The sequence below is a fragment of the Paramisgurnus dabryanus genome, chromosome 19 (assembly GCF_030506205.2).
Source record: "Paramisgurnus dabryanus chromosome 19, PD_genome_1.1, whole genome shotgun sequence".
Classification (NCBI taxonomy): Eukaryota; Metazoa; Chordata; class Actinopteri; order Cypriniformes; family Cobitidae; genus Paramisgurnus; species Paramisgurnus dabryanus.
Window position 1 is genome coordinate 8,681,804 of NC_133355.1, and position 26,189 is coordinate 8,707,992.

At 39.8% G+C, this 26,189-nt stretch overlaps 2 protein-coding genes across 4 annotated transcripts in view; both read left to right on the top strand.

Moving 5' to 3' along the window:
• Nucleotides 1-301: 301 nt before the first annotated feature.
• Nucleotides 302-11,632, top strand: rnf115b (ring finger protein 115b). Of its 3 annotated transcripts, none has more exons than XM_065287813.1 (9): nucleotides 302-433; nucleotides 1,559-1,617; nucleotides 1,757-1,829; nucleotides 2,295-2,527; nucleotides 7,418-7,486; nucleotides 7,593-7,665; nucleotides 7,909-8,002; nucleotides 9,139-9,254; nucleotides 10,567-11,632. In XM_065287813.1, exons 1-9 carry the CDS (start codon nucleotides 362-364, stop codon nucleotides 10,696-10,698), a joined length of 921 nt encoding a protein of 306 aa, XP_065143885.1. In that variant the 5' UTR covers nucleotides 302-361; the 3' UTR covers nucleotides 10,699-11,632. The 3 variants fall into 3 exon arrangements, with proteins under 3 accessions (XP_065143885.1, XP_065143897.1, XP_065143894.1); XM_065287825.1 differs by having other exon boundaries at nucleotides 323-433; nucleotides 1,543-1,617; XM_065287822.1 differs by having other exon boundaries at nucleotides 352-433; nucleotides 1,537-1,617.
• Nucleotides 11,633-12,798: 1,166 nt separating this feature from the next.
• Nucleotides 12,799-26,189, top strand: part of ash1l (ash1 (absent, small, or homeotic)-like (Drosophila)) — a 32,941-nt gene continuing 19,550 nt past the window's right edge. The window contains exons 1-4 of the mRNA XM_065287833.2: nucleotides 12,799-13,306; nucleotides 14,161-14,256; nucleotides 19,639-20,399; nucleotides 21,099-25,449. Coding sequence (XP_065143905.1) covers nucleotides 19,827-20,399; nucleotides 21,099-25,449 — 4,924 coding nt within the window. The 5' untranslated portion in view covers nucleotides 12,799-13,306; nucleotides 14,161-14,256; nucleotides 19,639-19,826. The remainder of the gene's footprint in view (nucleotides 13,307-14,160; nucleotides 14,257-19,638; nucleotides 20,400-21,098; nucleotides 25,450-26,189) is intronic.

Here is a 26,189-nt window from a genome sequence, read left to right on the forward strand (position 1 = left end):
AGTATTTTTTAATGTGGGCAATTTATATTTATTTTTCGTTTTTGTCAGTCACATTATAATCAATAACCAATAAAATAACCAGAAATATATTAAAATGTGGTATAATAATTTGAGAAAGAAAAATAATAAAAAAAATGTTACAAATAACTGCGTTACTTTTTTCAAACTAAAAAGTAAACAAACAAAACATTGTTTTCCTTTATCACATTTTATCTATGAATATGATATTTACCCATAAGCAAGCAAAGACTGATAATAAATGTTACAAATATCAGATTTATTTATAACCATGGGGGTCAAATCGGACTGACGCGTCTCCTTGACAACCGACGTCATACGCTGCTTAATCTGATGTGTGAAAATGGCGGAGGCTGCCGCGCGACACCGCTTCTTCTGTCACTGCTGTAAAGGTGAAATCGATCCAAAACTGCCGGTATGTAAAAAGAAAAACACTTGACTGAGATGAATTCTGTGCGTTTAGTCTATGATTGCCTCAAACATAACTGCAGTTGTCTTTTAACTTACAGTAGAAGTACTAACTTAGTTTTCGTTACTATTTAAATGCGTCTTTTCGTATTAATTCACATAACGTTAAACCGCGTAATGACATTTATATATGTAAACTACAGATTAAACGTTATATAGTGTGTGATGGGTGTCGTGTGTATGAAATTCCGTATCTAAGTTTAGGAGTTACACAGATGCCAAATTTAGCCCACGACCGTCTGCAACCTCGGTAAACTATAAACACACGCGCTCACCAGAGCCAATGCATTGCACCATAAATAACAGGTCTGAATAAATGTCTGAATATAAATTTGGCTCTGCTGGCAGGTCATATATTACATGTAGAATAAATACATTTAAATGCATTTTCCGACTGATTTATCGAAAGCTACTTAATGTGAATTCAAGGTATAGCCTACATTTTATCTGTATGTGTGACCCATACGGCAAAAATATATATTTTTAAATATATTTCAAAATATGCAAAAAAATATATTTGCTGAAATATATTTTGGAATATGTTTACATAAAAGTATTTTAAAACATTAAAAATATATTTATCCCTCCATATATTTCAATCCAAGGAAATATATTTACGTCATATTTAAAGCAAAAACTTTGTTTATTTTGTTTATAAGCAGTTTTAAAATGGTACAATTATAAATTTTTAACTTCAAAAATATACTTTATAAAAATAACTTGTATTTAGCATTTAAAATATATTTAGGCCAAAAATAAATTTTTGCCTTATGGGATGTTAAATTTGAAATGTATTTGCTTCCCCTTGAAATACATTTTGAACTATATGTTGATATATGAAGCTTAAAACTAAATATATTTCCAAATTCAAAAATATATTCAATTGAGCATAACATTGTACAAAATGTATTTAGCATATATTTAAAATATATTTTTGGCCAGATAAATGTATTTTTTGCTGTATGGTGTTTCCTGGGATTTGAACCCATGACCTTTGTGCTGCTCTACCAATTGAGTTACAGGAAAAATTATGAATTTGTTATAAATCAGATCCAGTCTGTAATCCTTACAGGAGTTTGTATGTCCAAGATGTGAATCTGACTTCATTGAAGAGGTGTCAGAGAATTCCAGGTGAGCCCAGATATCTTAATAACTGTAATAATGATCAAGTTTGAATTGTGATTAAATTAATTTGGTATCTATGGGGTTATTTAGTCTGTTCTGACTTTTATTTAAAAGTCATTTACAACAACTAACCCATGCTTTTTAGTCTTTTACAAAGCACTGATGGCACGGATGCAGCAGATGTAGACAGTGATGAAATGAACTCACAGTTTGCAGAGGTAAAATATTTGTGGACTGGTTCGTTTTATCTTTTTATTTAAATTGACACATTTGGCAAATGCTTTTATCTACAGTGACTTACAAGGTATGCATTTATCAGTATGTGTTCCCTGGGTTTGAACCGATGACCCTTGTGCTGCTATGCTGTTACACTGAGCTATAATGTATTACAAGTAATTTTATGAAAGTCATAATAAGTCACATGCTTTTGGCTTTGGGATTGTCCATATTTGACCCATGCATGAGTTAAACCACCCCCTTTTTTTAAAAAGTATAATAACACAGAAATATGTACATGTAATAAATATATTAAATACAAGAATAGCAAGGACAATGCAGAATAACTTTGCTTGTGGAGGGTGGGGGCTCACACAGAAATCTGATATGAAATATTTAAAACACACACACGAATTTACCATTTTTTCTTTTCACTAAAACCTTTTGTTTTCTTTCCTTACTATTAGCTGTGCCAGCTGTTGTTCATGGAACATTCAGCCCTCCTTTCTGACCCCACGGTCACAGATGCCCTCCACAGCCGCTCTGGGGTCGAGGCTACAGTTGGTGATCCTGCTCCTGGGACACTGGGACCTGTAGCCTCCGTGGAGACTTTAAGAGACTGCACTGAGCCGACACAACTCCCGCAAGAAAACAGCCAACAGAGAAACTCTAGACTGGATCAGGAACAGGCTGTAGAGGGGTGTGTAGTACCACTTGTTACAGCTGCTTTCTTCCAGGAAGTGCATAAAGAGGAATATTTGGTTACAGTACCATTCAAGGTTTAGAAATGCTTAACTGAGATGTGTCTCATGATCTTAAAATTTGAAAGTATATGTTTAAATGTTTGAAATGTACACAAAAATGTAATAGTGCAAACATATTCATTTGTTTCATTAGACACAAATTGCTATAAGAGCTTACTGTTATCATTATTGCTTAAGTGTGGACAGTCATTCAAAACCTTTGAATGGTAGTTAAAGGTGCATTGTGTAACTTTAAGAAGGATCCCTTTACAGAAATGCAATATATTATACATAACTATGTTGTCAGTGGTACCTTACATAATGAAGTGTTTTTTATTGTTTTACCCTACCGTAGCTTCTCTATGCATTTCGAAAGGGAGCGGTGAGGTCTGGACTGAGCCGTTGTTTGCAATTCACAGTCTCACCACTAGATGCCACTAAAAGTCCCACAATGCACCTTTAAAGAAGTTTAAAGGGGACCTTTCACAAGACTTTAAGATGTAAAAAATCTTTGGTGTCTCCAGAGTACGTATGTGAAGTTTTCGCTCAAAATACCATATAGATAATTTATTATATCAAGTTAAAATTGCCACTTTGTAGGTGTGAGCAAAAATTAGCTGTTTTGGGTTTGTCTTTTAAAATGCAAATGAGCTGATCTCTGCACTAAATGGCAGTGCCGTGGTTGGATAGTAGGGCTGGGTATCGATTCAGATTTTCTAGATCGATTCGATTTCGATTCTCGATTCATTTTTCCGATTCTGGTTCTTGGGCCGGTTTTTATACTCGATTCTCGATTCAACTCAATGAATATAGATTTAATACAAATACTATATTAATAAAAAGAACAGTAAACTGCAGGTTACAAGTGGGTAATTAATAAAATCGATGAAGCACCTGAAACCGCCATTTTAAGCACTGAATGAATGAATGACAGGTTTGCCTCTCGCTCCTTGATAACATCACGCAAGGCAAAAAAGAGGGTGACATCTACTGAAGAAGACTAGTAATTTGATTAACGTTAATCTTTCGTTCAATGTTTGCAGAAATAAATATGAAAGGAAAAAAATAGATTCTGCTCTTTGAGAATCGATTCTGAATCGACCAGGTTTTAAAAAACGATTAATCGGAAAATCGATTTTTTTTTGCCCAGCCCTATTGGATAGTGCAGATTAAGTGGCAGTATTATCCCCTTCTGACATCACAAGGGGAGGCAAATTTCAATGACCTAGTTTTTCGCATGCTTGCAGAGAATGGTTTACTAAAACTAAGTTACTGGGTGGATCTTTTTCATATTTTCTAGATTGATAGAAGCACTGGGGACCCAATTATAGAAAAAGTGAGATTTACATGATATGTCCCCTTTAACATGCAGATTTTGTGAACATTTGTATAATTTATGAAAATATTTCTAATTCTGATGGCCTATTTGACATTTGAATCTTCAACTTACTTTCCACTGACATTTGAATTTTTTTACTTTTAATAGTATTTTACTGTAGTGAGTTTAGGCCAGTATGTTTAGCGTACACATGCTAATACTCTATTTGCATGGTTGTATTTGTTTTTACATTCTAGAGACCATTACATGTTAAAATAAATGTCAGTCCTTTGTGAGTCAGGGATCCTACACACTTTGTTTATATATTATAATAATTATAATAATAAAAATATATTATTATAAATTTTATTTACCAGTGATTACTGGATAAGGAGTTTTTAGTTTAGTATTATATAGTGATTATATAGCTAGAAAAGATACCATAAATAGGTTTAAACAGAAATCTATTCAATAAGACATACTTATATCAACTTTTAATTTTCTGTTGCTCTTGGTGCACGATGTAACTACAGAAGAGTCAAGTTTAAAATTAGAAAAATATCGAAATTCTTTGGTTATTTTTTAGCGCAATGCTAATGGTCTGATCAGATTCAGTGAATTATTCTAAGCTATGCTAAAAATTGTACCACCGGACCAAAAGATCGGCTGAATGGGTTTCAAGAACAGAAGGCCGGTTCTAGATATTTGGAGGCCCTAGGCAAAATTTATGTTGGAGGCCCCTCACACCCCTCTAATTTTCAGAATAATGTGAGAACGTGTTTTTCTACTGTGTAAGAAATCAGATGAGCACTACTAATAAACATGTTTTTCCCCATAACTTTTACTTTTTATTAAGTTTTATCAACAAATTGATTAACTTTATGCTAAAATGTAATTAGAAATGATGCAAAACCACATGTGTTAAAAATTTTAAGGCAGTCACTTTTATTAAAAACACCTTCTTTTTGGGATAACACAGGATAACAGTTTTGCTTTCTCCAAAGAGTAAAATTAAAAAGACAACAATACATTGCAAAAACCCTAACCATAAATAAATACAGGTGAACACCTCGTAGAAAACTTTTATTGTTTTTTTTTATTTTAACTTGGTATAAAGAAGAATTTCCCTCTTACTTAAAGAGTAACTAAACCCTAAACCAACTTTTTTTAGTTAATGATCTGTAAGAATGATGCTTTATTAGTGCTGTTCATTGATTTTAGTAAGTTTTTTGACATTTGGATATAAAGTGTTTCAATACTACAATATATGGTGTAAAAACGTCTGAGTGCTGCCCTCTTTAGGTTGAACGGTGGCTACTGCAGTTGAATTTTCCTATTGGATGTTGGGTCCAAGAAATAACTCGTGACCTAAGCAGGTTCAAGCTCACCACGCCCTTGTTACGATCTCACCACACACTTGGTACAAGCTTAGTTCGTCCCCTCTATCTCCGTAGGGATCTGCCCACTTTTCTTGCATTTTTCAAATATTGCAGTGGGTGGAGTCAGGCTCTGACCAGGGGTTTAGTTACGCTTTAACCAATATACAGTATAAAGTTATCTATCAGACTATTGCAATACCTTTTTATAAACTACCTTAAATATCCATACAAATCAGCTGCCACTGGAAGTTAAACAGACAAACTACTTACATTTGAAAACTAAAATAAAGTGTAGAGGACTTACAAGATATACAGACAGTTTACTTTAGGTAACGCCAGTTTTGTTTGCTGTTCGACTTTAAATACAAACTTTTTTAAATACAAACTTAATTCTTGCAGTGGTGGCGCCACATAAAGTTGAACTCACCTTAAAACTTTATTTAATGCTGCCAGTAGTGATTGTCGGACCAGCACACATGGACTTAGCAGTTACCCCGGATTTCCACCGACTGCGGAACGGCTGCGGATCCGTTGCGGAACGGCGGCGGGGTCAATCGGTTTCCATTCAATGTCAATGTGTGTATTTCCACTGACTGCGCTCCGAATCCGTCACAGCTCCGGCCATCCGCAGCCCTCCGGCACAAATACGCAGAGCTTCTATTTTTGACGGATGCCGGACAGCTCCGCAGGGCGGAGCCATGACTTTATCGCGTGATCATACCTGAATACGCGAGAACTCGTGTTTTTTTTTTATTAAATATTTGCAATACAAACATTACAAACACACACAAATAAAGTCATTAATACAGAAACAACAAATAATAGACAAGAACAGAGCCAGGGGGAGTTTAAAATAAATACACTAAAGATAGAGCATAAATAAATGTTTTAGCAGCCTTCTTATTTTTTGAATTTTGGATGGATTTGATGATGTACTGCTCTGTCTACGCGAGATCTCGTATTGTGATCTGGGCTGGTTTGTTAAAATGTCATAATTCAACGGCATAATGGGCAGAGACAGAACTAGGTATCGCGCGATCATCACGTGAATTTGCGAGACCTCATGGGTCCTCGTCACTTCAGCACGCAGCCGCTCTGCAACAAATTCGGAACTGGTGGGTATTGACGGACGGCGGAGTGCGGAGCCGTAACACAGCGGAGCTGATCTGCAGCCGCTCCGCAGTCGGTGGAAATCCGGGGTTATGGAGGCCCCCTTTCCATGCTTGAGGCCCTAGGCATTTGCCTACTCTACCTATAGCTAGCGCCGGCCCTGACTATACACTGTAAAAAAAATCCGTAGAAATGACAATGTTATTGCAGCTGGGTTGCCGGTAATTTACCGTAGATTTACATTTATGTTATTTACTGGCAAGAGTTTGTTCAAAGTTAAATAAATTTTAAATATTAACCAGTCTTTATCTTTACAGAATAAAACTATACAATAACAGCCTCATGCAAAGCATTCTGGGAACCAGAAATCAGCATCAACCTTCTTCTGTTTTTTGCTTCAGATTTTGTTTCCCAGAATGTTTTGCTTGATGCTGTTTTTTAGTTTTACTCTGTAAAGACAAAGACTCGTAAATGTTTAATGTTCATTTAACTTTGAACAAAATATTGCCAGTAAAAAACTTAAATTTAAATCTACGGTAAATTACCGGCAACCCAGCTGCAATTTCTACGGAATTTTTTTTACAGTGTAGGGGAGCATATTTTTAAAAAAAAGTGAGTCAAGGAATAGTTTACCCAAAAATTATCATCATTTACTTACCCTCAAGTCAAGTTTCTTTGTTCTGCTGAACATTAAGGAAGATATTTTGAGCAATGCTTGTAGCAGTTGTGGAGCACCATTGACTTTTATAGTATTTTCCCCCCTATTATGTAAGTCAGTGGTGCTCTTGTTTGATTACAAAAAATCTTCCTTTGTGTTTAGCAGAGAAACTCATACAGGAACAACTTGAGAATGAGTAAATAATACAATTTTGGCTAAACTATACCTTTAACATTACATAAGTTTATTTTTTGCATGTGATTTCATTCATTTTCAAGTTTTTTTCTTTTTTAGTCCCAAACAATTGTACATTTCCATGAATTCTCTTGATTTTGGAAATCCTGAGTGGCTGATATACAAAACTTCTCTTTGTTTATTTTAGGATGGTCCAGCAATTCCTGGCTGGTCTTTTTACCAATGCTGAAAGCACAGATTCCCAAACATCTTCATGGTGTGATGGTGTTCTTTATGCTTCACCTCCAAATTCACTAAAACACATTTAAAGAAAATCTACCGGTACATCAATTGATTTATCATTCAATAATTTTGCCCATCAGGTCGAGCATGTTACACTCTAACCCTGGAGATTATGCTTGGGGACAAGGTGGTCTAGATGTGGTCATTACACAGGTGAGTAACATTGTCATTGGTGACATCATCTCAAGCACCATTTTGTGAAATGACTCACGTCAACAGGCTCTTTTGCTTAGCCTCATTAGTCATCAATACGTTTTGTCCGTTGGCACTAAATTGGTCACAGTTCAAGAGTGTGACCTCTACCACGAAAAGTCTACCACATTATAGTAATTTCTTGCTGAAATTTAAGATGCATTACACATATCTTGATACTCAACCTCTGCTATCTTTTCCCAGTTGCTCGGCCAGTCTGAATGTAGCGGTCCCCCTCCTGCTGAGAAAGAGATGATCTCATCTCTTCCCACCATTAGCATCTCCACAGAACAGGCTGGTAAGTTCCCATAATCCTCTCTGAGTCACTGTTCACCCCACAGTCCTCTGAAGTGTTTTCAAGCAAAACAGGTCTGTTTGCATGCTTCTGGACACTTCCACTCATCATTTCTTGTTGCCTTAACCTGATTTCAACATTAGTCTTTTACTAAACAGCCTGTATTTGCGCTCGATGCGAAGTTCGTCACAACATGTATGTAGCCCGTCATGTGTATGGTTCGTAATTTCAAAATATGTGTTCAACGTGTTGAGTGAACCTATGTGCATCACATGTCTTGGCAAAATGAGTGCCAAGGGTTTATGATAAAAGAGACGCTCACGTTTGCCAGATACTCACATAATCTCATTCGTAATCAGAGTTTACTGTAAGGGAGTGTCTTCTGTGTATTTTGTGAATGTAGGCGTCTCCTTTATCATAAATGGTTTCACATGACGCAACAAACACATGTTTTGAAAACACGAACAACACACATGACACTCCGAACACATATTTTAAAATTGCGCCCCTCGGAAGAGCAGTCAAGAGCCGCCACTGGTATTTGCCCATGGGTGGTTCACTGATCTGTACTTGCCCCTATGTTTAGCCCTGTAGTTTGAATTGTAGCTAAACTGTGATGAATTTCTATTTATTCGGGACAGTTTAGACAGAATTTTTAGCTAATTAGACTATTGTAAATGATCTATCACGTACAAATAATTGAGAGTTTTGCTTTCCCATGAGCACAGCTATAAGGGAACAATGCAACACTCAATATGGCTGCTCTAGCAACAGTCAGTAGCAGAACAGACCTGGAATAAAGGAGTTATGGTACAGTTAATGTCAGGTTTAATTGTTGGTTAGATATACATTGTTTAACTTTTATTTTTAAGTGAACTATTTCTTTGACAACAGCCTATTGTGCCATACTCAAAGATTCCCAAAGAAATTCCAGTATATCAAAGATTTCCAAAGAAATTCCAGTTTTCTTGTTATTGATCCTTGAGCCTCAGATTGGTTTGTTTTTTGTCTTGAAATATTTTCCAGCTTTACATTTCAATGGGAGACAGGCAGCATAGCATACAGCATATGACAACTGTTCCCGCCATTTTTCTTGTTTGCTCATTCGTGCATATTTGTCCCCCTTCTTTATCTCTCAGCATGCCGATTGGAATGCCCTGTGTGTAGAGAGGCATATTCTGCAGGGGAATCTGTCCTGCAGCTGCCCTGTCTGCACTGCTATCACACCAACTGCATTGTGCCTTGGCTACAACTGGTATGAATCCTTTCAAATAGTCTTAGATCAATTTTACACTGCAGGTAAAACAACTTCGGGTAAAACAATGAAAGGAGATTAAACCATAGGTTATACAAATTTGTATAATGTGATTTATACTATAATGTAATGTTGCATGAAAATGTATTTAAAATAAAAAAAGTTTATTTTGTAAGAATACACAACTAATTTTGAATAGCCCTCAATAAAGAAAAATGCTTTATCTACTATCAGATGCTAACTGGACCATGCTAACCCTTTATTTACACTGCACGTGTCTGCGGCGCATTATGACTCAGACATGGTTTTGTTCAATCGTGGTGCCAACTCAAACCAGAAGCATTTTAGGAGCGAAGTGACAGGAGTCGTGAGACCACATGATTTGTTTTGTGATGTGCCTGTCTGACATAGTGTTTCTTGATTTTGTGAGTTCTAACATGTTTGGTTCAGTTTAGTTCTGTATTTGATTTTATTTTTTGGGCCATTTTGCCTTTATTTGACAGACAGTAATCAATAGACGACAGGAAAGTACAGGGTGAGAGAGGGGCATGGGATCGGCAAAGGACCTCGAGCCGGGAATCTAACCTCGGGTCGCCGGAAGTGCGTCTGCACCATATGTCGGAGCACTGTCCACTACACCATCGGCTCTGACAATTCTGTTTATTATTGTGTTTTTGCTTATTTTTTCAGTATACAACAAAGTTAATAAACTTGGTTATAAAGAACAAGGATTAAAAATTCTGTATATTCGTCTAAAATTCATCCTCAGTTATGTATCTTTATTTCACATTCAGTGCATGTGAGCAAGAGGACAGTGATGTGATATACAGTCTGCACAGGGTGTTTAATTTGAAATTGATAGGATTTTTGACTTATTTTGTTTTTACGGTGCGGCTTTGACGCGGCGCATGTCAAAAATAGACTAGGTGCATATATTTAGGGAAGTGGCGCGGAAAGACGCTTCTGAAATGTGGCGCGACTAGTGTAAACACAAGCATTGACTAGAGTGGCCGCGATCAGCTCCGGCAGCCGCATGCAGTGTAAATAAAGGTTTACCAACCTAACCTTGATTCCCTGCAAAAAAATGTGAAATTACCTCTAGTGGTGCACAGAGGAAAAACGAAATAAACTAACGCCAACTATCTAAAATAAATTACAGTACAGAGTAGTCGCTTTACATCATTTTGCACTCACAGTGCAATATTGTGACACTTTTCTGTCGTTTTCATTATAATAGTGTAACTGCTTTTTTGTACGTGATATGTGAAATGTAGGTTCTCAGACCTTACTGTGTAATGGTTTGTGTTAATAGCATGACACCTGTCCTGTCTGTCGCAAAAGTCTGGATGGTGAAGACCGCGGTTTCCAGCCCACATCTGCACCTCCAGGTCCAGTTCCCTCATCACCGAACACAGAGGAACAAAGCACCTTTGAAACTCTTTAGCAGCTGTTATTCTGATCAATCCAGGATAAAAAGAAGCACAAACAGTCAAGCCATGTGCACTATTGCTTCCCGGAGCCCCCAAAGACCTACCTATGATGTGCTGCTTTTTTGAAAGACATTTTAACGGAGACAATATCAATATCTGAATCAATATCTCTCCGACCATATCTCCCTCTGTGTATGTTAATTATATCTGTAAAGTAAACTGTCCTACATTTAGTTGCTTTCAAATCTCTCCAAGAATGTTTATGGTCAAACATTAACACATTTTATGCAATCCCAACATTAATTCATTCAAATTGTAGTTGGAACAAACACAGGCACACACACTTTCAACAGAGCGTTCAATGTTTTAATACCCCCCAAAAATGTGAGATATTTACTTTTCCTTACCTGTAAATGTGGCATCTGCCATGCACATGTCTTGGGCCTTTTGAAGGTATCATATAAATGTTTGAACATATACAGATGAGCTTCTTTATGAAACATATGCAACATTGGCACCACTTTTTTGATCGTGGGCAGTGCCTTCCTGAGATTGTGTAATGTCTCTAATGTTTTGTTGAATGTGGATTGTTTGTTATTGATGCTATTTAAGAAGGGATCCAAGACGGGAAATTCCTGTGGAGATTTAAATACTTTATTAACCTGTTTGGAAGCTGACACTGTGTAGATGTTTCACAGCTATATTTTGATGCCCCTTTGGGTGCTTTATGCTCAGGGTTTCCAGTCCTAAATCAGTTACAAGACTGTTCAACTCATGACAAGCCTTTTGTATAATATGTGTGGCATTTTAAACACAACCCGTTTTATGAGGGATTTGTGAAAATTAAATGTTTACAAGAATAAATAAATATTCACAATAAAGGCAATTAATAATAAATATATATTATGTAATGCACTTTGGAAAAAATACATTAATAAAACAATTTTAAGGCAATTTGTGAGTTTTGAGTTTACATATAAATGGCATCACATTTATGAGTCGACCAAACAGTAGTTTTAAAGTGGACATATTATAAAAATCGGACTTTTCCATGTTTAATTGTTATAATTGGGTCCCCAGTGCTTCTATCAATCTAGAAAATGTGAAAAAGATCAACCCAGTAACTTAGTTTTGGTAAACCATTCTCTGCAAGCATGTGAAAGTAGGTCATCGAAATTTGGCTCCCCTTGTGATGTCAGAAGGGGATAATACCGCCCCTTAATCAGCACTATCGATCTACGGCATTTCCATTTAGTGCAGAGATCAGCTCATTTGCATTTAAAAGGACACACCCATTTTTCCGACACCTACAAAGTGGCAATTTTAGCATATTATAATAAATTATCTATATGGTATTTTGAACTAGAATTTCACATACGTACTCTGGGGACACCAACGATTTATTTGACCTTTAAAAAAAAGTCTTGTTGAATGTTCCCTTTAAAGGTATTGCGGAGAATTTTCTTTTTCCGGGTGGATCATCAAGACTATTGGTCCTCCTAGTTGTCAATCAGGAGTGTTGCCCAATTGCATTTTTTTTAAAATGGAAAAGTCAGTTCTTTCCTAAATTCGAGAAAATCCTCCGCTGCACCTTTAATGAATTATTTATATTATCTTGTTTGTAGCAAAACATAAGGGAATAAATTAAATACTAAGTATTTCAATGTTTATAGCATGAGCTTAATGTCAATTACTGTGGTGTCATTAACTTGCTATAACATTGCGTTAGCAACGCATAGATCATGGGTTCAAGATCCAGGGAACACGCATAACGATACAAATGTATACTTTGTAATGCACTGTGGATGAAAGGCCACGGTCTGCCAATTGTCAAAGGCATTTTGGATGATATCTGAAGTCAAACGAGTCACGGAAAGCGCATGCGTGGCTGTGCATGTTTCTCGTGAAGCCTATAATAACAATAATCTTTTGACATTCAGAAATAACCGTATGTATTGTGCAACTGAGTTTCTCACTATCCCGCCTTCTCCACGCCTGCGCCAATGGTTTAATGGGAGTGAAGAAAAAGGTCAAATAAGAAGCAGCTTTTTCCCGGTTGTCGCCGCTCCTCTCAAAACGATTGGACTCAGCCCACTTACTCAGTTACACAACCCGCCTCGCGGCAAAAATTCCCACGGGAGTCTCGATATTTCACTGTGGGTAAACAGTGCCACGAGCGTACGACAACACGACCTCCTTTAGAATAAATCAGCAATAAACGCGTTTCAGCAGCGCAACGTTAAATGCACGTTCGTGCTCACGCGCAGCGCATGCGTGCTGCTTGCGTTCGAAACAAAATGCATCCCTTATTGGGTTCTAAAAATTGTGTCGTTTATATGAACGGCCCCGTAAAATGAAGCAAGGAGAAAGTGTTGAACAGCCTTCGACAACTCCCCTCCTTTCACCCGCTGCCCCCCCTTCTTTCCCCCGCTCTGCTCTCTCCGCGGCGCTCGCTCCCTCCCCTCCCGCTCTGACTGTGAGAATGCCCGTGTTGTACTGACAGAAACGATACGGGCTTAGCAGACATGGAGGCCCGATCAACGAGAGAGGCCCGTTCCGACGCACCTGAGCTGTACTAACGCGGACCTAGAGAGGCATTTGGGAGACATCGGAATATCACGGGTAATGAGCGCTGTGGAAAGGACGTGGGAGAGGGCGAGGACATTGAGAGAGAGAGATCCATTTCGGGTCCTCTGTTGATTCAGCGCAGCGGCCGCCATTTTGTTGACAGTTCGTGTTTTTTAATAACCCGTGTTGGGCTCATCCCGAAGATCGCTAGATTTTTATTCAAGCTGATTTTGCTCATTCCGAGGACGTTTTTGTGTTATTGTTGGATTTTTATTGAAAGGCAACACTTTGCTAAGCTGGTCCACACCAGCAGCGGCTGCTTCGTTACGTTTACTAGTCGTGTGGACGTAACGTTATCGCGGTGTTAAGGTAGCTGGCCATACCAGTGAATGTGCCTGTCAGGACGGATCAGTCGTTTTATTTGAGTGAGGTGTTTAGTGGTAGTACTAACCTGGTGTGAAATCATTCGTTTCGTGGGTGGTAAACACGGGAGACGTGCATTGAATGGCCGTTGACGTTGTATACGTGGGGTTCTAGCCAAGTTGGTCACAGACATGTGTCTTTTAAAATTGCAATGGCCTTTTGACATTCCCTGGAGGTAAACAGTCACAGTCCAACTACTTGCTATTCTGGTTTGGTTTCGACTAGTTCGTATGTGTGGTGCACAGTGCAATGATTTAGGTTAAGATTGTGGTTTGCTCTTAGCTAACGAGCTATGCTAGCTAGACTAGGATCATAAACCGTGACCAGTGCGCCCCATGTAGATAAATAACATTACAGCATATTTTTGAAGGGTGGCTCGATCTACTGACTCGACTAATATATTTGTTAGGGTTTGTCAACGTGGATTGCTCTCCAGGGAAATCTGACCATTTTGTTTTTTTTTTCATTCTTTTTTGGCACATCAGCAATTTCAAGGAATTATCCAGGAGACCATGCTGTTACGTACGAAGGGTGGATTTTGATCCCAAATGATGTGAGCGCCGTTCTGGACCGTAATCAAGGTGAGTGACTATTTTTAGACCCGAAATGCAAGCGAATACTTATTCATCTGTTTGCAGACTGGTTATATTATCACGACATTATCTGCAAAAATTAATCGGATAAAGCAAATGCGATACTAAAGATTAATGCGTCTGCACGCCGTAACATATGAGCTTTGTTTGTTTGCTTGTTGTCCCTAAAAAGTTATGCCAGATTCTTAAATTGTATTCGTTTAAGAGGATGTTATAATAAAGACCGATTTCTCAAAAATAGATAACTTACTTATAAAGGCTTGCGATTCATCCTCAGTTAACCTCACTCACTCAGTAGGGTTCATTGCACGTGCAAATCGCGCGGGCCTTTACTTGGAAAATGTTTTCCCTATTGGAGCCAGTGCTAGTTTAACACAAACGTCTCTGTAGTGAAATCTGTCTGAAGCCTTTGAGTCACCTTTGACCTCTGACTCTGTTGTCATGGTAACCAGCACTGACGCGTCCCGCTGATTGAGCGCAGTGGATAGCAATGATTTTAGACGGCATTTAGTTTGCGGTCTACAAAGATTGAGCTAAGGCGCTTTCAGCTTGAAATCTGAGTATGGATTAATAGCGGATCACAATGCTCAAATCGTTTTAGTTCCGATTTGTGGTCCTTTTCGGTTGTCTTGGATGCGAGCAGTTGATAAATGAATCAGTGGGTGATGTATGGATCCATTGCGAAGCTTACAGTTAGTATGTATGAGGGTCATTGCATTTTACAAAATGTCAGACCATATTGTATTGTTTTGAAATAAAGCAGAGTTTTCAAATAAATCATTTTCCAAAATACCTACTCTTGCTCTATTGTTTGAGCATTGTGTTACCAATGCAACAATGGTGGGTTCGATCCCAGCGATCACACACATGTGTAGGTTGTAATGCCCTGTAATTTGCTTTGGATAAAAGTGTTTCCCAAATGCATAAATGTAAACTTGGTTTAAAAAAATACAATTTAGTGTTTACAGACAAACCTATTTGGGGACTGTGTAGTATTCTCCAGAGAACACATGGTTTCGGAGGACGGATGTTGTTCGGTTTGTCTGTCTTATTTAAACATGTCCATATTAGCTGTGATTAACGTCACCCGTGGTTCCTCTTTTGGGGCGCACGTGTGAACTGTTTAGGAGGAACATATATATCCACTTAAAATCACCTTGGGACCAATTTGTCAAAAGCAGTTTTCCTTAGAAAACTTGGTTCTTCTGAGAAAGCTTATGCTTATTGGTTGGTTTCTAATGCAATGACCTATTCTTAAGTGTGAACTGTGAATAATGGACCCAATGTTTGTATAAATATGAATTAATCTTTAATTTTAAATGCATACTTTCAGTAAAAGTGCTATTGTGTAGGTCAGTGGTAAACCACTGTGTTAGCAGCTTAAAAGATCATGGGTTTGAACGCAGGGAACGCACATATTGGTAAAATGTATACCTTGTAATGCGCTGTACGTCGCTTTGTATACATGTAAATGTATAAGTTCAAATTAAGTAAGTTGGGGAGTGAGAAAAGGCAGCATGCACCAATTGTTTTTGATTTGGGATCGCTGTGTGATGCAATTCTTCCCAATTTATTTTCTCTTGTCATCTACTTTAGTCGCTAAAATGCTCAAACCTTTTCTTTTAGCATCTCCCAATTTGTCCTGCTGTGTGTTTTGGCTAGCTGGAGGATGTGGCTTTCAGTGCACGTCGTAGAAATGAGGGCATGTAATTTCATAGTAGAAGAAAGGCTGTGTAAATACACGCCATTGCTATATTTTATCTTTTGGCTGCCAGAACAAACTTCGATTACAGAGTTTTACTTTTAAGTGACAGGTGCTGAAAGAGCTTGAAAGGAGAAGGAAGAGATGCCTTTACAGTTCTTCTAGGATATCTTTTGATTCTTGATCAATTCACTTTGATGTTAAACTAGGAAGGAATAGATTTGTAACTTGGCCACGCTTGGCTTATGTACGTAGAAAAGTGATGTAACTGAAAGAAAAATTACATATACAAACTTTTGATTGGGTACTGAAAAATGTGACTTATTTTCTTCCTTACGTTAGATGAAATCATTTGACAAATGCATAAACGTAAAAATGTTAGTCTATTAGAAAGCGATTACCCACTTTGGGCCCGCTTCCCTTCAAGACTTTCCCGCAGCCATTTTACAATACAAGGTACCATTTATTTTTGGCATCTTCTCCCTTAAGAGAGGAGGGACGAGAGAGCGAATAACAGAGTAACAAGAAGCGGAGTACGACCCACAGCGCTGAGGAAATAGGGGAATGATTGTCACTAAGGGAGGGACGGGCGAGGAAAAAAGTAGAAGGGAGGGAGCGCCGGGCAAAATGTGTTTTCGATTAGCAAGAACACAACGACTCTAGTTTGACCGCTGTACTGCTGGATTTCCAAGTGAGTGTTATAGAGAAAGTGGATGAGTGAGATGAAGAAAGGAGTGACAGAATGGGGTGAAAGGGTAGGTGGGTCAGAACGAGAGAGAGAGGTGTGATTTTTGGATTGTGCCGTGTGAAACTGGACTCGGTGGATGGGAGAGTGAGGGTGTGTTTAAATGAAATGGGGTGAGTAATTATAGTAAACAGAGAGAAGTGAGAGCAGGGGGAAGAAAGGCAGGACTCCAAGTTCTGGTGCACAGTTTATAGTCGTGGTGATTTCACAGAAACGACTCGCGCGATATAAAAGACCACCGCTAATGAAACAACACTCTGTAAAACGGCACTCTGAGCTTTTCCTCGTGCCGAGAGTTAAACAGCCGTAACCGTACGTGTACCATTCAGATGACCTAGGCGTTCTTAATAGACTCGTATAATCTGGAGAAACTGTCTCGGCTGTCTCTCTGCCCCCTTTTTCTTTTTGCAGTCGTTCACTCACTGACTTGGCGGTCTGCCCTTTTCTGACCGGCAGTCATAAAAAGGGCTTGAAAAGGTGACTGGATCCTCTGTCTCCCAGAGGGCCTTTTATGCTGAGGTCATTGCTCTGACTAGTTCCTCAATGACTTGACCCTTAGAAAGCACCTGTGGTCGGCGTGGTACTAAATTACTCGCTGGCCTTTTGTTTTGGAGGTGTGTAGGGGGCATAAGGTTACTTTGCTCAACCCAAGAACTTTTTGTGCATTCCAGAGAAGTTTATATTCTCAGCCTTTTATTATCACAGTCAATTTTTTTAGAAAGCCACTTAATTACAAGGGTTGTAAAAAGGATAGTCATTTGTTTGTGAACCTTATTGCTTAGTATTAAAAAGAAAACCTGTTTAAATTAGAGATGCACCGATATAAAAAAATTCTACAGATAGCAGATTATTCAGACTGATATCTGCGGTTACCGATAGTTTGGTGGTTATATTAACTTAGATTAACTAAATTTTGAAGATAACATTTTCTGAAAGTTATTCATTCTTATAATAACAATTAATTTTTTAACATTAAACTAGTGATGTTACTTTACATTTTCTATAAACAGAACTCCAATTCAATGCATTTTCCTGTTTTCTTTGGATTGACAGGATATATCGGCCATGACTATGGGTCGATAGCCGACAGTTTGAAAAATTTGCAGCAAAGAGTGCTTCATGAAAGCCCTGATAATATTGGTAGTTAATCTGAATATTTAAAGGGACAGTTCACCCAAAATGAAAATTGGTCATCATTTACTCACTCTTAAACCAATAATGAGCCCCACTGGCTTCCATAGTAGGAAAAAAGAATACTATGGAAGTAAATGGGGCTCATGATTGATTTGGTTACAAACATTCCTCAAAATATCCCTTCAATAGTTAGTTTACCGAATGAGGTGAACTGGTGCTGCATAATATTTAAAAAAATTGCAAATGTCTAAAACGCCATATGCATATTGCAATGGTTACCAATGACTGAATGAATGCCTGTCACAAAGTTATATATACTCATACTTTTAGTTTAGTGCAGACAAAAAGGAGACTGGAATGCAAATGTTAGTGGCTGCGTGTGCATGTGTGCATGCATGTGCTGTGATGTTTGGAATATGATCAAAAATCAGAAATGTTTGGTTACAATCGTTCCTCAAAATATTTTTCTCTCTGTTAATCAGCAGGTTTGTAAAGGGTGGGCTATAAACTGGTAGGTTTGATAAAACCAGGTAGAAATTTGTCAGCCGGTAAAGATTTTGGACTATCGTCTCTATCGATGTTACGCGCCCACCTCATGTTACTGTTCGCGCGGTCACAAAAACTTATGTTTTTACATGGATTTAAGCACCACAATTTTAAAACAAGGGATTTTAAACCATTGAAACACAAACAACAGTGCTTAATACCCGCGCTGTTTTTGTGTGAGAGGAGCGCAAAAGCCACTGCTCATTAAGCTTGTGAGCATTTTTGTCACTTTATTGGCCTAAATACACACACGTTTCAAAATTCCAGTTTTTGCAAGTATCCTCATGAACACGACCATTTAGGTCTTAAGAGAAAGCAAACAGCTAAAAAAGGAAACGCATTGAGTCTCTCATGTTAATCAAACAGAATTGAGAGAAAATGTCTTACTACTCTTGACTAAATCACTTTTCTATCTGTAATAAGAGATGTATACATTATTATTTATTATCCTTATTTCGTCACTGACCGTTTATCTTCAGTAAGCTTGAGTTTTGTTTGTTTTGTCTTCTTTTTTATGCTTGTATAAGTTTTTTGTGAGAGATATGAAAATTTTATGGCATTAAAGATTTTAACATTAAAACCTTATTAAAAGAAAAAGAAAACTACCGTGATACAAATTGTAATCATGCTATAAAATGAATCCTATTGTGATATAAAATTTTGGTCATATTGCCCATCCATAGTTTATAATATGAGAGTAAGTAAATTATGACAGGATTATGATCCTTTAGATCAACAGCAAATGACTAAAATGATACATTTTGTTTGTCTTTAATGTCTAAAACTGTTATTACTTAGAATGTTATTTTTAGGTTTTATAGTTATTATAAAAGATTATGATTTTCAAAATCTTTTATAGCAACATAAAGCAGCGCAGTTGTTAATGACTTTCGCATTAACCTAAATTACTAAGATCACAGTATGATAGAAATGTATTTAGATGTTCAGTTAATGAGGTCATTTTATACCATTTGCAATGTAGACATTGACATTGTCATTTATATTCAGTCTTTGGAGGGTCTGGATGTTCATAAGTGATTCTCTTTTTCTTTTGTTGATTCTCTTTTTCTTACAGATTCTGTGATAAATAAACTTAAGGGTCTAGTCTTTTAGAATCAGTTGTTGTGGTGGTATCTGTGTATGCAAGGTCATTCCTTGTTAATAATTAAATTAAAGGTTAAGGCTGTCCCAGAAGTGTGGAAAATTTGTCTTAACACCCCCTCCCCTGTCTTTATCTCTACAGTTGAAGGTGAGAGGGCTGGGCACTTAGGAAGCAACAATATTGTTTCAACACAGGGATTTCTATCCAACATCTGCTAACCCCCTCTCCCCTTTCCCTCGTTACAATTCCAACCTGATCTGCATAGACTTACCATACCTTTCTATACCTGAGAACATCCTCTCAAGCCCCCCTTGTTCCCAACATCATCAATGGATCAGAGGACGCAGGGGGGGTCCTCAACGCCACCCCCCCTTCCTGCCAATGCCCCACCAGCAGAACGTAACAAGGAGGGAGTAGGAGGAAAGAGGGACGATGAAGAGGAGAAAAAGAAACGAGAGAAACCAAGAGATGGGGTGCAGGCTGATCCTTGTGGTCCTGAAAGTGGAACCGCTGACCCGCAGCAGCAGCCTCCACATTTCTCTGTCAAAGAAACCAGTTACTCTGAGGGCAACGTCAAACTCAAGATAGGCCTGCAAGCCAAACGCATGAAGAAGCCTCCTAAGATCCTAGAGAACTATGTCTGTCGGCCAGCCTTCCGTGCCACTGTAAGGCATAGTGGAGGCAGAGGCGGAGGGCGTGTTAGTCGAGGGGGTGGAGCCAGTGATGGAAGCAGCCACACTGCTAGCCCATCCCGTGGAAAGGAAGTAGAGAAAAGCCCCACTGTGAGCCGAGGAGCACCTGTACCATCTGGTGCACCTGCTACATCCCCCTTACCTTCTCTTCCACCTCCGGTTTCCACCAGTCCAGTCACTCCTGTAAATGGAAGTGTTCCAGCCAAAAAGGTAAGCTTGTGTTTAATACGTACATTTTGTAAATTCTATAAACTTTTATATATAACAAGCATACAGCATAGTAAAGTGTCAGTTTAAAACCAGCAAACCAGCTGTTACATGACTGAAATGGATAGACAAACTCTCAAGTACCCTTCTCCACTTACCTTTCACTAGGCCTATTGTGGTTTTATCAGATAAACTAAGATTGCAGACCCTGCCACATTTTCTTTTTTACTCTCTTCCTTTTACTAACTCGCATGCTCTTTCATACACTACTTTCTATATATTTGTGTTCTTTTCCTCTTTTTTATGCTGCAGCTTTTTTGTAACATGCTAATGCATTAACTGTATGAATGCGGTTATGCAATTATTGATCTGCACATTTTTTAAAATTAGGTTAATGTGTAAATAACTTAATAGGTTTTAAGTTTAATATAAGTTTAATATATATATATATCCTATATAATGTTTATTCCTATATATATATATATAGGAATAAACATATTATGAATATATATTAACATATTAAAATATATATATTTTGCATTACCTAGTGCTTTTTGTAATGTTATTAATGCTGCAGCTTTGCTTTTCTGTCTGATCCAGAGTATTCAGTTATTGACTCTTACAGTTTGTCTTTTTCTTCTTCTAATTCTGTTTTACCATGTTGCTGTCACTCATTTACATTATTTTCTTGTCTATTTTTAGGGTCCTCCAAAACTTGCCTGTAAGTCTGAAGGAAAGACTGATGTAAAATCTGTCACCTCTTCAGAGAGACCCCTTAACCTTCATCGCCCATTGATGCAAAGCAAATCGCACTCCTCTGGAAAGAAAAGCCACCTTCCACAAACCAACTCTGCTCCCGTCACATCACCACCAACAACATCCCCAACGGCTTCTTCAACGCAGGATCCCAAAACAGATGGGATCTTAAAAACTCAGTACAATTATGCTGATGGACAAAAGGAGCAAGAAAGAGGAATGTCAGCCTGGGTTCCCCCTACTGTCACAGAGAAACTTGCTCAGCTCATTGCTACATGCCCGCCTTCAAAGTGCCCTAAACCGAAAGCTCGGAAAGTGTCACCGGCTCCAACACAAAGTAGTTCGCCACCTTTGATTTCTAATCTTCAGCGCCCTGAACGGGCTATGGCCAATAGGAACACCTATTCCAGGACAGTTCACCTTGCCCCACCACCACCTGTTTCACGCCCCCCAGGTCGACCATATGGGTCCAAAAACAGAGACAGTATCCTAGAGAAATTATCTGGGACCTCTAAAAAAGGGGAATCAGATGAACTTTCAAAAGGGGTCACCAGTAGCAGCAGCACCACCACCACCACTAGTACTGCATCTCAAAATAGTCGATTGACAACAACCACAAGTGATAGCACTGACAACAGTACCATCAATGGAATAAAGTCTCGTCTTGGGCATTGCCCATCTCATTCTTCTTCAACTGCTTCTCTTTCTTCAACAACTTCCTCCTCCTCTTTGGAGAGGATAGGAAACATAGGCTGTCTCAGTGGCTTGGCAGGCTCCCTTGCTTCAGGGCCTAGAGCAAGCCCCTCTCAAACTGAAGAGTTTACTGAGAAAGATAAAGAGCGTGACAGAGAAAAAGATATGGACAGTCCAAGAGATTTAAGCAAGACCTCCACCCCAGCCATGCCAGGGAAGCAGGATGTTAAAGAAAGGTGTTCTTTCTCTGCTCCCCGAGGTGAAAGGGGTAAGAGTTCAAGCCCAGTCAAACGTAGTCCCAATCAGGAAAGTCGCGTTAGTGGGGTGCCAAGTCCTGCTGAGTCCACCAAATGCACTATTTCACCTTCAAACACTTGTGGTGCCAGCAGGAGTCCACTACCAGTATGTGATGATGCTGATGATGTATCTCCTGCATCACCAGCCGAACATGATTCTAAGCCCCTTAAAAAGCGACGAGGACGCCGACCCCGCTGGACTAAGGTGGTCAGTCGCACCCAGAGGCCACTACAAGAAGCTGCTTCTAACCATCAAAAATCCACCACACATTTTCCTTCAGGGTTTGTCCCCTCATCTCCCATACGGCGACCTGTGGGACGGCCTCCCAATGCAAATCGAATGCCCCCAGTAGTTTCCCAACTTTTTGAATCTTCACCCAAGAAAAGGGGACGACCTAAGTCTAAAATGCCTCGGTTAGATGCACCTTCACGTGGCCGTCCCCCAAACAAACTGGCCCCATCAAAAGTGTATTCATTGCTTAAGTCTAAAGAGGAGCAGGATCCCCCTGTTTTGCATCCTGAAGTGGATTTAAATCCACCTAAACCCATGCCAAGAAAACGAGGGAGACCCAAGCGTTTACCTCCAACCCTTCCACAAGAAACCCAGCCACCCACACTTGCCCCTGAGTCAGGAGATACTTCAACAGGTGATAAAGCTTTTCATAACAAAGGCAATGGGCAGCTAATAATGAAGTCGATCATAGGCAAAATCAATAAAATGAAGACCGTGAAACGGAAGAGGCTTCTTAGCCAAATACTGCTTGGGTCAAGCTCAGGGACTACTGAGCAGGATAGCTCCAAAAGCAGTGGAGTATCTGTGCCTGTGCCTACTACTACAACAACACAGTCTCTTTCATCCCTTGCTGCTACGTTTGGTGGCAAATTAGGACCTCAGATTAATGTTAGCAAAAAGGGAACAATATATATGGGTAAGAGGAGGGGTCGTAAACCAAAAGGGTCAGCTAATTCCTTAACAAGTGCCCCTTCACCTCCTCCAGAACCTTTCTTGTCCCCAAACACTTCCTCCCCTCACCATCTTCACCAGTCACAGGCCTTACAAAACCAGCAACACCAGTTACATACATCTGAGGTGTTCCCTTCCCCATCACTTTCACAGTCAAGTGGGGGCCAGAGTCCCATTAGTGATGCAAGCTTTGTTGAGCCCAGTTCAGTGCACTTTTCCTCCCACCCAAACTGCAGCCATTCTCATCAGGGCCACCATTCGTTCACATTTCCCCCACCTACTTTTTCAGCCCCCTCTGCTCGTACCATAGCAAGCCCCACATTATCCACAGCACATCCATCTCAAAAGAAGGCATCATGTCGAGGTTACCACCATCATCACCACCACTACCGACAGCACTTCCATTATCGAAAGTTTTCTCCTCCAAGGCCACTGTTGCCCACATCCCCTGCTCCTCTGAGTGAGCTTAAAGAAGCCACACCCTCCCCCGTCAGTGAATCACACAGTGAAGAGACAGTGCCCAGTGACAGTGGAATTGGAACTGACAACAACAGCACCTCAGACCGTGGAGAAAAGGCTGGCAGTGCCAGTGGCTTAGCTGGTGTTGGAGTCCCACAGGGTATGGCAAGTGGGCTCTTAATGCCTGGTGTCATGGGTTCAGCCATGGGAATAGGATTGGGACTTTCCTCCAGAGGCAGAAGGAGGCACTCCTCTTCAGTTCTTTTAGACCGTCCTTCACCAACACCCTCCCCACTTGGAGCGAGAGCATCACCTGACCCAAGAAGGCCACACCCAGCTACCCCTGCATCTGCAATGGCTGGACATAAAGAGAAGCACAAACATAAGTGTAAGCGTCGTGGACATGGCTGTCCTAGCTATGACAAACTGAAAAGGCAAAAACGCAAACGTAAGAAGAAATACCTTCAACTGCGTTCACGACGACAAGACCCAGACTTCTTGGCTGATTTAGAGGAGATCTGTGTACGGCTCAGTGATATTCGAATTGCTCATCGCACACCTGCACTTCGTCTGGGAAGCAGTTTGGGTCTGGGTGCAGGTGCAGGCCAAGGCCGTGGATCTGGGTTGGGCAGTGCCAGAGCCGGTAGCACACTTGGGGGTGGAACAAATCCCCCACCCCATCACTATTTGCATAGAGACCTCTTGCCCACTATTTTCAGAATAAATTTTAGTGGATATTATTCACCTCACCCAGCATACCCATGTGATTCACTTCATTATGTCCGTAAGCCTGACCTTAAAAAGAAAAGAGGGCGACCACCTAAGCTTAGAGAATCTATGTCAGAGGTACCTTTTGTACCTGGGTTGGGCTTTCCACTGTCAAGTGGCGGTTTCTATCACCCCTCTTATGGTGTCCCATACTCTTCTGCTCCACTGGGACTTGGCTACTATCGTGGTTATCCTCCAGCAAGTGCCCTTTACCCCCACCACCAGGCTCCACACACTGCCCCATCCCACCATGTGCATCCCCCCTCATTTCCTCCACCTCCTCCCCCTTCTTATGTCCATCATCATCATCCATCCCATCTTCTTCTTAACCCCTCCAAATTTCACAAGAAAAAACATAAGCTGCTCAGGCAGGAGTATTTAGGTGGGGGTCGTTCATCAGTACTCTATCCTGCCATGTCATCTGAGCTGTCATTTGGCTGGCATCACAAACATAAGCATAGGCATAAGCATCGTGACCGCTGTGGAGAAGAGGAGGGTGATGATGGTGGTGGTACTGTTGTTGGTAGTGGAGGAGGTAGAAGTGGAGGAAATGAGGGCTTGGGTGCAGGAAGAGGGGAGCGAGGAAGTGTAGAGTCCCTTCAACGCTGTCGGTTCGGTAGAGATGGTTCTGCAGATTCCAGTGCTAACAAACAAACAGCATCTGCTTCTGCCAACTCTCCTTCCTCTTCCTCCTCATCTTCTGCAGAAAGGTACAAGCGAAAGGAGGCCTCTATGTCTTGTCTTGGGCCTTCACGTCTGTCTTTGGCCAGTGGAACCCGGGGACATCACCCTGTAGACTCCTGGTTTAGGATGGGAAATTCAGATACTGATTACTCCAAACTCTCTAGAAACCAGTCCCTTTCTGGTTCTGGTACGTTCTCTGAAGGACATGCACAAAATCCAGAGTGCTCAGAGAGTGAGGAGGAAGACCCCACTTCCCCTATCGAGGAGGCAGAGACCAGCCACCACACCAACTTGTTTGCATCTGCACTAAATCGAAACTCCCTCAGGGGGAGTCATGGAAAGAAAGGGGGATCATCAGAGAGTTCCAGCCTTTCACGATTGGACCGGACTGTGAGAAGGGATCGTTCCACATCTGCAGAGAGGAGGGAGATGGGTGAGTGAGAACATTTGAGTATTAAACCACCTTATTGCAATGAAGTAGTCATCGTCAGTTTCAGCACCTCATAACCATATTCAGTTCGAGAAAATGTTGTTAATACCTTCTGTTGTTGAGAGGCTAAATGCAAATCTGTGCCTTAGCTTTCTGAGGTGACCCAAATTTCGTTTGACATTGGAAAGGTTGCAGAATTAATGCAGTGGAGTGTAGCCATTCTCCAAATATAGCTTTACCTCAGCGTCCTTCATTATTCTGTACTGAAATTTTATTGGCCGTCACCTGCTTTAGTGCACTCCACAAATTTATGATTAGTTTCCACCACTTCTTGTCTGGGTTCGGTATTGTTCTCATGGTTAAGCAGTGTACACATCCAGTTTAAATGGTTTACTCAGAATTTAAAAATCTAAGGTCCTACAGTTACGCATCTCAACATTAATACCAAAAATAACAAATGTATTTGCAACCTCATGCAGCTTCTCAGTCATGCTGGGTGAACAACAGTGTGTTTGTATGTATGTGTCCATGCATAGACTGTCCCCATTGAGACGGCACAGCGTAGTATGTAATCCAGGATTAGAGCTCAGGACGTGAGGTCCTCAAACGGTCATTGACTGCACCATTAATTCACTGTACCGGTAAATGCAATAGATAGAAACTGATGAAAGAGTAAAAGGAGGATTAAGTGCTGGAAGTAAAAAGGCGGTGAATAAGAGGTGATTGGTGGAAAGAGCTAGTAG